The sequence below is a fragment of the Phacochoerus africanus genome, chromosome 2 (genome assembly GCF_016906955.1).
Source record: "Phacochoerus africanus isolate WHEZ1 chromosome 2, ROS_Pafr_v1, whole genome shotgun sequence".
Lineage (NCBI taxonomy): Eukaryota > Metazoa > Chordata > Mammalia > Artiodactyla > Suidae > Phacochoerus > Phacochoerus africanus.
In genome coordinates, this window is record NC_062545.1 from 220,716,011 (window position 1) to 220,730,711 (window position 14,701).

Below are 14,701 nucleotides of genomic sequence, written 5' to 3' on the forward strand. Positions count from 1 at the left end.
ATCATTTAGTTCATTTCAGACCTCCAATCATCTAAAAAAATTGGGGGACAGTTTTTCCAAAGAGAATATCAAGGTTCTAGCAGAAAATTTTAGCCTTTGCCTCTGTTTTGACCTTAACATTTAGATTTGTTGACCTCACATTCAAATCAAGTGGTTATGTACTTTGTAGACTTGTAAGTGTAATAAGGACTCTGTTTACCTATACAGCTCAGATTTTGTGTCTTGCAAATGCATTTTTCACCTGATTCAAAGGAACTTTTCCAAAAGTTTCATTTAATCTGTTGAAAATCCTTCCACCTGGTACTATTAGTTGACTGTGATGGTAAATACACCGTTCTTTGCCTTCCTTTGCACTCCTTCATTGTCTGTATACGTGAGATTATTGTCAGTATTAGATGTTATTTTACAGTAGAGTTGCAGCTGTCCAGGTTTGAAATAACAACTATGACTAACCCCATGGGGGAAGATTCCTAATAATTTTCCAAGTTTTCTGTGTTAGTGACAGGTTTCATGCATGCGCTCAGCTATTAAAGCATTAGAGTTTCTTTGATTTCTTAATTGTTAACAACTTTGGCTTTGATTGCCCATGGAGTTGCAAGCTGTTAAAATTATCATTTGCTTCTTACTAATTTTGAAACCAAGAGCTGTTTCTTCATTTGATGTAGTACATGTCTTTCTCAGAGCATGCTGAAGAGCACTGTAAGAAAACCTATTCTAAAATAATGAACTTGTAAAATAAATGAGGAAAAAAGAAGATATTCTATTTTATTATTAAGTATAGTTGATATACAATGTTATGCTCTACAGCAATGTGACTCAGTCACACACACATACACCACACACACATTCTTTTTTTTTTAAATATTTTCCATCATGTTCTATTCCCAGGAGATTGGACATAGTTCCTTGAGTTATGCAGTAGGACCTTATTGTTTACCTACTCTAAATGTAATAGTTTGCATCTGTTAACCCCAAACTAGAATATTCTTAAATACTGAAGAGGTCACTTTTTTAAAAGTTTCAGCAAAGAATCTTTTTCAGTAGAAAACATCATTTTTTTTTTTTACAATTTAGTATTCAAATAGTAATTACTTTATAAAGAAGTTAAAGAAATAGGAAGTTGGAAAGCTATGTTTCAATGCTAAGAGGTCAGTTGAAATTCAGCCAGTTAAGATAATATTATATTATCATGTAAATCAAATGGAATATTTAAAAAATCCTGGAAAAATTCTGTTCATACACAGTGTTTTCAAAATCATGCCCTTATAATTCTTTACCCACAATAAATGCTCAATAAATATTTTTTAAATAGATTTGCTGTGTGTTTAACATCAATTGATGGTGTGATAAAATGAAATATGTTACCTTGAACATTCATTCATACAGTCATTCATCCATCTACCATCCAGAGAGGGTTATTTACATTCCAAATGTAGTTTATTGAAATGATGATTCATTTTATTAAAAAAATGTCTTTCTCTAGTGTTATGGTTGTACGTCTACAACATTGGGCTGAAGGAGTTTTTTATTTGGCCAAGAAGCTCTTGTGGACTCATTCTGTGCAGGTTTCTTAAGAAATATATGAGAAGCTAGTTAAAATAATAAATTTCTAAGCCCTGTTCTCACAGCTTTTGTTCAGTTGATCTAGGGTAAGCCTAGCATTTGATTTTTTTTTGAAAGCTACCCAGATACTAACATATAATTAGGCTTCAAACCCTAAAATAATATCATCTATACTCTTTCTCTCAAAAAAGAATCAGTTACCACAAATATTTGTTTAGCCTATTTTTAATGTGGCTCTTTGACTTCCTGTTAAACTCCCACCTTCTCTGGGAAGACACAGCACTCCAAGGTAACGGCAGGGATAGGATGCTTTGCTTAGGATGAAAATGAACATTTAGCTTTTCTCAGTTCAGTATTTCTAATTTCTGGGGATTTCTTTTAAGTACCAATCCTGTGCCAGGCAGTACACTGTAGATATGGTACTATGTGATTTATTACTTAATGCAGGAAAAGCCAAAGTTAAGATTACCTGGAAGCTCTCTCATAGTTTTAGGATACACTGATACTATCCTTGTATATGAACTATATCCCTGCCCTTTTCTTATTTTACAAAATATCCCAAACTTGTCTTCACACCTTTCTCCAAGGGGATAGAGCATAAGGTTCTGGCTTATTGAGGTCCTTTTAACTTAGGCAGGTGAGACCGTATACACATGGTGCATCTTTACCCAATCCATTCAATCAACTATTCACTTTGCGACCCTTAATCTGTGGCTAGAATAAAACCTCTCATTTCCCAGTTCTAACTGTATTTCTTTTTTTTTCTTCACTTCTCCTATTTAAGATTTGTTCTTAAGTACTGATCTCCATGGTTTATCCAGAATTTACCAACTTATTTCCTTTTACTCTACAAGCTAATCTCGAGATGATTTTTGAGATTTTCCATTCATATACCATAGAATACACCTCTTCATTGCTTCCCAGTCAATATCTTTATTATTAAGCATAATCACACATCAGTATAATGAATTGTGATTTGCAGTGCTTATTAAAAACATCTCTTTCCTTTTGGAACCTCTGCTATCTACATCTAAGGGAGCAGATAATTTTTCTTGCAGACTACAGGCTTGCTACACACTGTTGATTGTGACATAGCATCTGTCCTCTGAAAACTTATAGTCTAAGATGAATATATGTCATTTCTTTTCAGGGTTAAATTCCACTTGTTCTTGCTATTTGTGCCTATTAAACATCTGTAGTATACTAGTAGCTGTTCAGGAGAAAGGAAACTGATAAACCCTAGTTGGGCAAAGTCTAATACTTACTCCATTAAAATTATTATCCTCCATTGAAAGTTTTAATATAATTGGCGTCTGTAGGAAATATTTCCATTTTCCTCTTCTTCAGAGTAAATAATTTGAATCCCTTTAACCACTTTTGTATATTAACTTCGTGAATCCCAAACTCCATTAACATAAAATGGAGAAACATGGTGTTAATGATATAAAACTTCATATCTGAAAAGGGAAGCTAAAATCAAATGAAACCTGGAATGAATCAATTAAGACAAAAACTTCCCTAAATATATTCCCTAAAGATAAAATCATTCAAGTCTTCTAGAACAGAATGGTTGGCAACTGCTCCCCCACACAAGTACTAAAAGTACTTGCCTCACAAAGGATTTTTTTTTTTTTGCCTTTCTAAGATGATTCTTTAAGGAGGAAAGAAAATCAGAAAAACATTCAGTTTTTTCTAAATGGCACTGCTAGCACATCACAATACTGAACTTTCAGTTAACTCTTCGTGTGGCTCCTCTGAAAAGCACTGTCGTATTTTTCTTTCCACTAAATAAAATAATAGGTTTGAGTTCTTTTAGATCACTAAAAAATAAAAACCAACATTTTGGTGGTGCAGGATCGTCACTAAAATGACAATGAGAATGAAGTATGTTGTATCGTTTTCTCACCCTGTTCATTTTTTGACTTTATTTTTGCTTTTCATATAATTCTATGTGAGTTTCTGTCCCATAAGAAATACCTATAAATGTCATTTTGAGTGACTTTGCAGTTTTTCACAGAAGCTTCATTTATCTAAGGTATAGTTAATAACATTCAAGATTGAATCATTTCCTAAGGCAACCTGAACATTAGTTTGTATGATGTTTCACCAGGTCCATTCATCTCATATCCGTTGTCAGAGTGCAGGCATCCTTGATCATATCTTGTTCATGTACTAGGGACATTGTTGTTCATATCAGTGTAAGAGTCAAGTATCTTTGTGGTGAGAATATTAGGTGGTTCTGTTTATAAATACAATTGGAAATGGAAAAAATGGAAGGACAAACAGCATAAAGTAAATAATGAAATCTCTAGGTAATAAACTTATTGCAGATTTTAACTTTGTCTTAATCTGCTTTTCTTAATTTCTAAAATGAAGAAAAATACATGATATATTAGAAAAAGATGATATTATAACTGCTGATTATTTTTTATTTTGTATTTGCTTATCCTAGGAGATTTACCTGCACATTTCATATGTGGTATTTCTCTCCAAAGCAGCCTTTCTTTTTGTCCATGCTACTGAAGCATATTTTCTTTCTTTCAGCAGTATGGAAAATTCATGAGTTTGTATGACTAAGACCTAAAGATAAATAGGTAACTGTAGCTGATTTTGATTCTGTTTATTTTTAAAATTTGATAATCTAGGTTTGTAGATGGCTTTTTACATGCCTTTTGCTGCAAGCTGATGCTTATGGTCTTTGTTATTTGCAAATATGGACAGGGGTCAAGGGAGATGAATGTGTTGAGATGCAAGGGAGACTTTAGATGATATGAAAAACAGCGTGGTAGAGTTTATAGGCTGATCATATTTTGAAGATACTAATTAACTGAAAGCCATTAATTAGCATTTCCCAGGCCCAAGCTCCTAGATCTTCAGATTAATGTCTCAATGTATTTAAAATGTTTCTCCCTTGATCTTTTGGCTATTAAAATTTATATTTAAATTGTGTATTCAACTGTATTAAAGTTATATTTTAATTGTGTTTTAAAACTGTAATCATGGACATCTTTGCCATCTTTGCCACGGCTGTCCAAAGAAATACCTTATAACTCTCTCATTCTTAGTTAAATTTCTGAATTTTCAAAAATGGGTCCTCTTCCTAAGCCCCTCCCCTTTTTTCTTTTTACAGTTGAAAAAAATTTCTATTTCTTCATCCTAACATAATGAGACAGTTAAGAAAGGAAATCTTAAAACTATCATGAGACGTTAAAGAAGATAGAATAAAATCGAATGCCTTGGGAGTTTTGTGTAGTGCAAAAAAGCAAGGAATAATTTGGTTTATTTGTTTTTTTCCCATCTAATATTTTTAGGTACAAGCCTATGCAGAAAGTGGATGGGGTTGCAGATGGTTTCACAGGAAGTGGTCAACAGACAGGCACATCTGTTGAGCAAACTGTAATTGCCCAAAGTCAACATCATCAACAGTTTTTAGGTATGTTAAGGTGTAATGCATATTAGTTGCTATTAGGATTTGGAAAGCAAGAGAACAAAGGCAGTGTTTTCTCCAACTGCAATGTCTTTTACAGATGTTAATTACATAGATTCTTTTGTGGGCTGAAACTGTGCACATTGTCATAGTTCTAGTTCATTTGTACTTGTCTTTACTAGAGCTTATTTTTGAAAATCTCAAGCTATGTAGGACTTTTAAATGTGTATGAATTAAAGGCTCATTTCTATGAAATTATTTTCCAGAATTTGTATTAATTGGGCATTTGTGATTGAAATTTTCATTACTTTCAGTAAAGTGCCAAAAAGATGCCTCATTTCCTGCCTATAAAGTTGCATATTCATACAGTCTCAGATTAGAAAAATATTACTATAAACTTTTAAAAAGTAATTTATTCTTTTTAATCAATCACAGTATTTCCTATTTTTGTAATTTTGTGGATGGTATACCACTTTCTTGTTATTTAAAAGTTAAGAAAGTAGAACTTGAACATTTTGCATATTCCTGTTATAGCTAAAATTATGAAAATGGCTCTTTAACTGACAACTTTTCTAGAGATGAACGTGCATAGTTTCTATACAACAGATCAAGATAAGTAGAAGCTATCAGAGAGTGCATGTGTGTATGTGTCGTGCATGTGTGTATGTGTCTTGTGTGTGTGTATATGTGTCTGTGTCCTTTCTGATGAAGACAATTAAAATGTATTCTCAGGTTAGAATGGCAACTGAAATTGTAAACATTATGGCAGCATTCCCAAACTAGAGCCCTCAAATATATTCTTGTAGACCCTAAGCTCTCATAAAGATTTTTTTAAAAAATTTTGTATTCTTATTTCAATTATAATCTAAAAAAAAAAACATATTCTGGATTATCTGGAAGACTAGAATGAATACTGTTCTGCAATTTTAATTTCCACATTTTTATTTGAATTTATGATAAGGCTGGCACCAAAGTGCATTGCATTAATTGTCCAGTGCTAATGAGAAAAGAACAGAGAGAGACTTACTATGTAAATTACGCCTTCATCCCAAGGGAAGGCTATATGATGTCCCAGTGCTATGTGTGGAGGAAAGTTTCATAGCTCATTTGCATATAGAAGCATAATGGGAGAACCAGCCACCATAAAGTACACATTGGTATAGGCCTGTCAAACTCAAAAGATCCTGTGCTATAGCAGACAATGCCATATTCATGCTGCAAGAGGTAATTTAATTACAGGACAACAGCATCATCTATTATGTCAAACTAATGTTGTTAAGTTTAATGTTATTTTTGTAAGTTTCTTTGTACTTGTTTTTGTAGGTCTTTTCATTTATGATTATATGAGAGGTATGAGAATAATGAGTTTAAAGCTAGATTTATTTTTATATACTTAAGTAATATAATGATAAAAATAACTAAAGTTGACACTTACCAGCTCAAGATATTTTTCTTTGAATAAGGGCCCTCTGTTAAGAGACAGTGTGATATGTTATGTCCAGTATAATCATAGTGAAAATTTAATTTCTTCAAAATTTTTAAAAGTATTTCTGCTATTCTGTGCTAATAATGCTAAGTTTTGTTTATCAAATACTAATATGAAAAATCCTTGCTTTTTAGACCTCTGACCTTTCATTTTTTTTCCTTTTTAGTCTTCTTAAATTTTCCCTCATTAATCTGTAATTGGCACTGTCCACAATAACTTTTTTCTGTTATGTTGTCATGGTAACAGATGCATCTCGAGCACTTCCAGAGTTTGGAGAAGTTGAAATCTCTTCTCTGCCAGATGGTACTACCTTTGAGGATATCAAGTCACTGCAGAGTCTTTATCGAGAGCACTGTGAGGTAAGTCTTTTTGAACATAGTATGGACACATGCTAAGTTTTGCCAGACAGCTTGCTAAAAGAAAATCATCAAACATATCCCTAGGGGTAGATGAAGTTCTTATTTCTTTGAGCACTGATAAGTTAATTTTTTTTCTTATCTCCAACTGGAGAAGTAAAGAATGCAAAAAAGGGAGACTGAATGTTGCTTTCCAGTTTCCTGGCCTATTCTGAGTCCTTTGATAAAGCAATTCCTCTCCTAGGTATTCATGCTAGAAAAATGCTTGCATGTGGGTGAATAGATAAGTATACGGGGAACTTGTTGCATTATTGTTTTTAATGCAAAAGACTGGTTATGACTTCAGTATCTAATAGGGAACTGAATAAATAAAATATGGTACTATCTATAGAGTGCAATGCATTACAACTTTTAAAAAGAACGGGCAACTCTAAATCCACTATTGTGAAATAAGCACCAGGATTTATTTTTAAGGGAAAAAGCAAGATGTAAAACAGTGATTACAGTATACTACCGTTTTAGTGAAAAAGAACATGTATATATGTACATCTCCCCAGAAGAAAGAACAAAATGTTAATGCTGGTTGTCTTTGGGAAGGAAACTGAGTGGCTGGGAGTCAGGTGAAAGAGACTTAATTTTTCAGTACACTTCGTTTCACTGTTTGAATTTTACCCTGTAAGGGTGTGCTTCTATCAAAAATGTTTTCTAGAAATGTTTTTTTTTTTTTAATGGCCATGCCCTTGGCATGTGGAAATTATCATGCCATGCCAGGAATCACCCCACACCACAGCAGCAACTCAGGCCATTGCAGTGACAATGCTGGATCCTTAACCCTCAGCACCACAGGAAAACTCCTAGAAATATGTAGTAATAAAACATTTAAGGTGCTCTTTCCAGGGATCATTGAAGTTCTAGTTTTGTTTCTTTTATTTTTGTGGTTAATTAAATTTTCTCTTGGTATTTTCCATCCCTACTCCTAGTCCCTTTCTGAGTATCCCACTGCAGAATGGTCTATATTCTCTCCAGGAAGTGAACTGTCTCCAAGCCTGCATGTGCCTGCAACTCACCTGTGAAAAGGAAATAACCTATTGCAAAAAGAGTTTCCTAAAGTGCTCTTCCTTTTGAAAGAGAAGTCTGTTTAGAATTTAAGTAGCTTTATTCCAGGGCTATTTGTGTTCTACTTAGGAGTAAAAGATAATCCTTTGGATTTCCTGGGCAGTCCTCCTGACTGCTGACGACGCAGTGTACAGTGAGAAGTCTCAGCTCATAGCATTCACAGACTTTTTTTTTCCCACTTCAGAAATAAGAACTGCTTGAGTGAATCTGAGTGCTTGTCAAGGGTGCTAGATTATTAACAACCAAGGGCAAGTTCTCTCTTTATTAACAAACCATGAGCCACAAGTGTCTTTCAACACATCCTGCCAGTTTGTTCCCAACATTTCTTGTAATGATGAAAAACACTGACTACCATTTCTCTTTGATGGGTATGCTTTTCCCAATATTAGAGAATTTCTGGATGATCCTTACTTATCTAGAAAAAAATTTCTTTTTGTGTGAATATCATATATATTCAATAAATATTTACATGAAGATTGTCTAAGCAGTTTCTTTCTTCTTCTTTTTTTTTTTTTTTTTGGCTTTTCAGGGCCGAACCCACGGCATATGGAGGTTCCCAGGCTAGGGGTCTGATCAGAGCTGTAGCCACTGGCCTCCGCCACAGCCACAGCAATGCGGATCTGAGCAGCGTTTGAGACCTATACGACAGCTCATAGCAATGCCAGTTCCTTAACCCACTGAGCAAGGCCAGGGATTGAACCTTCAACCTGTTGGATTCGTTTCTGCTGCACCACAACGGGAACTCCAGCAGTTTCTCATTTCTCTATGCTCAGGTGAACCTTGTTTCAGGCAAACCAGCCCTCACAAGTATAATTTGGATTTTTTTCAAGTTTCTCATATTTATTCAAAATATAAATTGGAGCATGATTATTTACATTATTAAAGAATGTACAGTAAGGAGTTCCCATGTGACACATCATGTTAAGAATCCAGCGTGGTCATTGCAGTGGTTCAGGTTGCTGCTATGTGCATGTTCGATCCCTGGTGCTGAAACTTACACATGTTGTGGGCATAGCCAAAAAAGAAAAGAAAAGAAAAAAAAAACACTAAAATTAATTAAACTGAAAAACTCCCACAATAAGATGAAGATATTCTTTGGATTACAAAATTTTCATTAACATACCAGTTGCAGAAAATATTCAATATGAAGAGATAACATGTATACTAATTAATCTCTGTGGGAAATGGCAATTCATAGAATGATCCCCATTTGTATCAGAGTTACCAGTGTTTATATGCCCTTTCTCTTGGGGCATAAAGCCATATATGAAAAGGAAGAATTCTAATTATTTTTCCTGTTAAATTTCCAAACTTTCGTTTATTTATTTTTGTTTGTTTGTTTGTTTGTTTTGTCTTTTCTAGGGCTGCACCCGTAGCATATGGAGGTTCCCAGGCTAGGGGTCTAATTGGAGCTACAGCCGCTGGCCTATGCCACAGCCACAGCAATGTGAGATCCTAACCGTGTCTGCAACCTACACCACAGCAATGCTGGATCCTTAACCCACTGAGTGAGGCCAGGGATCGAACCTACAACCTCATGGTTCCTAGTCGGATTCGTTGACCACTGAACCACAACAAGAACTCCAAAATTTCCAAACTTTTGAAGGACAGGTGTGTGAGTCTAGACCCAGTCCTTTAAGTAGTTGTTTGCCCTAAGCCAATGGAATATCGATTATTTTAAGCTATATTTACCATATATTTTAGTCTGAACATATTTAAAAGTGTGTGAACAAATGATAAAGTGTCCTATTCATTTGTAAAACTGCCTAAATGAGGCTGATGTGAATATCCTTTTCAAAAGAATTATTGGAGATTGAGGCACTGAGTTTGTTACTTGCTTTATTTTATTTCATATTTTTAATAGTTCATATTTTAAGTGATTAATATACCTATTTTGCCTGTTGCTTGAAATTCTCACAATTGGTCTATCAAAGATATTTTGGAAGTTTCACTAGTTATGTAAAAAAAAAATATAATTTTCTGCACAAGTTGTTGTGACACTAATTTTTTTTCTTTTTATATATGCATAGTGTTTTTATACAATTTCATAGCTAGAGATATGTAAGGTATTGTAGGACATAGTACTAATTACTTCATTAATAGATGTCTCTGGGAATGTGCCAAAGCTACGACTGAGAAAGAAGCTGTAATAACTTGCCTCCTGGGAAAGTTCTGGGTTTTGCCCAGGGAGGAGGGACATCTGCATGCCCTTTACTTCCAGAGCTTGCTTTTCCATTTTTATTGTTGCTGATATTAAAGGCTGAACATTGTGTTAATTAATTTGTCCCCTTTCCTCCATTTTCATTATCCAACTACTTGCAATATTTCCTACTAGTTCCTAGAACATGCCCCCAAACAGATTTTGCTTAATAATTAAATTGGCCTCAAAGTGGTTTTGTATAGAACATCAGGTGTTCTCTGGATTACACACAGGGCAAGATCTGCTTGGGTAGCACAGACTCTGGAATTATGAAGTTACTGTTTCCTCTTTCTGCCTATAATGCTTAGATTGATTCTCCCAATTGCCCCCTGTATTCTCTTGGCATCTGTGAATTTCGAAGATCACGAAGGGGCTGTTTTACATGTTTTTGTTTTCAATGCTGATGACATCAAACACAGACTGAGGTCTTATCTTTTATACTCAAAATAATCACAGAATCATGTGATCTTTGCACAAACAAGTTATTTGGTTTTATGACTACTTTTATCTAAGGCGAATTTGCAGAGTGATTGCAAAGCCAGGGTGAATATGATCATCAGAAGTTAATAAAAGTGGCAGATTTTAGCATCATCAAAAAAATATCCTTGATGCAGCTGGAAAATGGTTCTAGGAGATAAAATTGAGGAGAAGGAGGAAGTGAGGCCCCTCACCCCCAACGTTAGGAAAGGGGATGGTTTTATAGCTTCTCTAGAAAAAGAGTAGGCTGAGAGAGGATTGAATGGAAGACATTGTGTGACCACACAGAGCCCATGAACAGCAGCCAGCCCTAGCCAGAGCTAATTTAGCCCTAACTTTATCTGCCACACACAAGCACTTCTACACATATCTCTTCTGTCCTCTTTCTTTTCTTTTCTTTTTTTTTCCTTTTTCTTTTTTCTTTTTTTTTTCTTTTTTTTTAGCTTTTTAGGGCCACACATATGGAAGTTCCCAGCCTAGGGGGTCAAATCAGAGATATAGCTGCTGGCCTACACCACAGCCACAGCAACACCAGATCCAAGCCATGTCTGCGACCTACATCACAGCTCACGGCAATGCTGGATCCTTAACCCCACTGAGTGAGGCCACGTCCTCATGGATACTAGTCAGATTTTTTACCACTGAGCCATGACAGGAACTCCTCTTCTGTCCCCTTCTAAGGCCAGTGGACACTCTTAGTCCAAGGAAGACCAGTGTGAATGGAATCTATGTTTTGTGCCCTTACAGATCTGAGAATAGTAGAAGTGACAGCAGTGAGGGAAGCAGTGGATTAAGGGATGGAAGAAAAGTTAGGGAAGCAAGCATGAAGATGTAGGGATAAGAGAGGTAGAAATAAGGGTATGGTGTGAGGCCATTCTGGGAGGAATACAAGTTATCCTGCTTAATCATTGAAGAGTTATCCACCCTACTCTTTTTTTTTTCTAGCTAATCTCTTTTGTGTTCCCATTTTCATTGGCAAAACTTAGTTCACTTTCACCTTGTTAATTTATGAGCCCAAAAGTATCTTTATTATTTATAGGTCTTGTCACAGCATGCCCTCCTCACACATCTCCATAAGAACTTTTGGAACATAATATTGATATATTTTTGTTTTTCAGGCAATATTGGACGTTGTTGTGAATCTTCAGTTTAGCCTGATAGAAAAATTGTGGCAAACATTCTGGCGCTATTCTCCCTCTACTCCAACTGATGGCACTACCATTACTGAATCAAGGTCAGAATCAATATGCTTTTCCAATTCATTTTCATGGCTGAGTAGATGTCACAGCTAATAAATTAGAGATATGTATACCAGTTGTGAAGCTTACCTGATAACATTAAGTGAATAGATTGAAATAAACCACAAACTACTCCCTTGAGGTTTCAGTGTGTGTATTATAGCTCCCATTTTTATTGATTTGGGGGACTGCGGTAGAACTATTTCATCCTTGTGGAATTAGTATCATATCTGCCTTTCATACCGTCAGAAAGTATTAACGTGCATAGGCAGCTCTGGGGGAGTGTTATAGATATCCAGCCATGTGGCACCAGGGCAATGGTGGTATAGTTCTAACCTCAATAATATTTGATAAACTAAAACTATTTTTAAAGTCCATTTTCTTTTTTATCCTCATTTTCCATCTATTCATTTGCTACATTTATTCACACCAGCAATCTGAGTGAAATAGAAAGTCGACTTCCGAAAGCAAAGCTGATAACTCTGTGCAAACATGAGTCTATCCTGAAATGGATGTGTAACTGTGACCATGGGATGTACCAGGCTTTGGTGGAGATTCTCATCCCCGACGTCCTTAGACCTATTCCTAGTAAGTTAAATGCAGACAAGTACGGATGCTTTTGTTCTCATACATTCCACCCAGGAAGTTTTGGGTAGTGACGTTGCAAACTAGAATGATTCTAATCTCATTTAAATTTGCCAAGGAGAAAACATGCAACACAGAGTATTGCATGAAAGCAGCCTAGAGCAAAACTATAGTAAAGAAGGGAAAATTCTCTGTTCTTAATCTTTCGTTTTCTTTTTCATAAAAGAAGACAACCTGTAGATGTGAAAGCCCCGATGACTAATTGCAAGAACACTCCCAAGCCAGTCAACCGTGTGAAAATTATTCTACCCAAGGACACAATTTCCTTCATCAAGCCCCCAATTTTTGAAATCTGTAATTGCTAGACCAGGCTCTTTCATGGTTGCTTTTGATTTGAAATGAATTTATCTTGGTTTCCACTGACGCTGAATTTCTTTATAAAAGCACTTACTTTGTCACCAGCATCATGATAAGAACTACAAGTGTAGCTCCCATTAACAGTAATGGTTAACTGACATTTTGAGAGAAAAATCCATGTAACTACACAAGCATTGTATTCCCTCCATGAAGCAAATAGGAATTACATAGACAAGTTAGATTATTTTTTTAAATGATAGTGCTTTTTAAACTACCCCGTTGCAAACAAAGCTATTTTCTGCAAGTGTCAATATAAACGCTGCTATGGATACTTGTGTTAGAGGCATTTGAAACAATTTTAGGTCTGTGTCTTTATAAGCACTTACTAGTAACCTTAACTTTTAAAGAAATGGGACAGAATTTCCAGTCTACAGTGACATTAATAAGGTAAAAATAAAATCTTTTAGCTTGTGAAATTAGCCACCATGTCCTTCAAGTACACTGTTTACAGTTGATTTGTGTTAAATTATTCCAGAAAATATTTAAATAGGGATTTAGTAGAAGAAAAGGTGAATATATTAATATTTGTATGTTTCCACTTTCTTTTTTAAATATGACAGATAACAGTGGAAGATATGAGTTAATTTCATGTTTCCCACCAGCTTAAAACATATACTTAATCATGCATTTACATATAATGTCAGTGAATATACACACATAGATAACTTTGTATAGATATTAGTTTTTAAAAATCTAGCTTCTTGTCTCACATTTTTATAAATTGCTCATATTTTATACTCTATCTGAACCAAGTTTCTTGAAGAAAGACTGATTAAAAGGGATATTGTCATGGAAAATTTCAACATGTAAATTTTCTACTGACTTAGGTTCCAGAATCTGGTTTTCCTTGTTTTTGTCTTGCTCCCTGTGCTCTGAGTGATAATCTCTAGAGATATTTAAGAGAAGTTGCATAGGGTAGCTCATTAGCCTATGACATCTTGCCACCAGCATAAATTTCTCTCATGAGATATAAGAAGAGATGTCAGTGAGTGCTTTCTTTTTTGAGGCACATCAACAAAATCAGTAATCATTAAATAATTCTAAAATCTTTTGCTTCCATGTTAACATCACAAGACTTTAACTTATAAACTCAGCAGTTCCCTAACTTGAATCATGTATCAAGTTTAGTTGACTTTAAGCTCCGTAATTTTAAGTACACAATACACTTCACCTTTATTTTTTGCAAATTTTGATTTGAAAACCACTTTATTCTATCATGTTTGTCTCTACATTCAGACAACTCAAATTCAGAAGTTTTTTATATGAGTATAGTTTTATAATTTCTCTGAAATTACAAGATGCATTAATGTGCCATCCTATCAAGTAAATTTGGAATTTTAATTCCTGTTCTATAACAAGACTTAACAAAAATGCAGCTTAAAACAGAGTTTAGATCACTATCCTCTGATTGTTTGCATTTTAATACTAGTCATACATAAGTTGAGACAAGTTAGCTCTGGAATAGTTTTAAATTTCTAACTATCCATTCATGAGAAAAAAATGTCAATCTGCACAATTTGATCTGACATGAATCCCTATAGAGAGAGCAAACTTTATTTTTAAACATTTTGTTTTCCTGGCTACTAGTACTTCACTCTACCATTTACTGTCCAGATGGGATTCCTTTTTTTAGCCAAAAAAAAGTCTGCATATCACACTAATTTAAAATCAGCTTGAAGCTACTATACTCTAAAATACATTTATCTGAAAATGGGGAGAAAAAAAGTCTTGTAAAGAATTGTATAAGAACGCAACTGGTAACACTTAAATGAACAATTTATGATTACAATGAAAAGTGACCCCCAAATGTCTTTTAGTACAAAAAAGTAAAACTTT

The 14,701-nt window shown here is 34.6% G+C and overlaps 1 protein-coding gene across 5 annotated transcripts in view; it reads left to right on the plus strand.

Annotated features, from left to right (window-relative positions):
- RFX3 (regulatory factor X3) overlaps window positions 1-14,701 on the plus strand; it is a 295,181-nt gene that overhangs the window by 235,011 nt on the left and 45,469 nt on the right. For all 5 annotated transcript variants that reach the window (XM_047767697.1, XM_047767698.1, XM_047767700.1 and 2 more), the window contains 4 exons: window positions 4,875-4,996; window positions 6,723-6,835; window positions 11,744-11,859; window positions 12,297-12,451. In XM_047767697.1, the coding sequence (XP_047623653.1) occupies window positions 4,875-4,996; window positions 6,723-6,835; window positions 11,744-11,859; window positions 12,297-12,451 (506 nt within the window). The remainder of the gene's footprint in view (window positions 1-4,874; window positions 4,997-6,722; window positions 6,836-11,743; window positions 11,860-12,296; window positions 12,452-14,701) is intronic.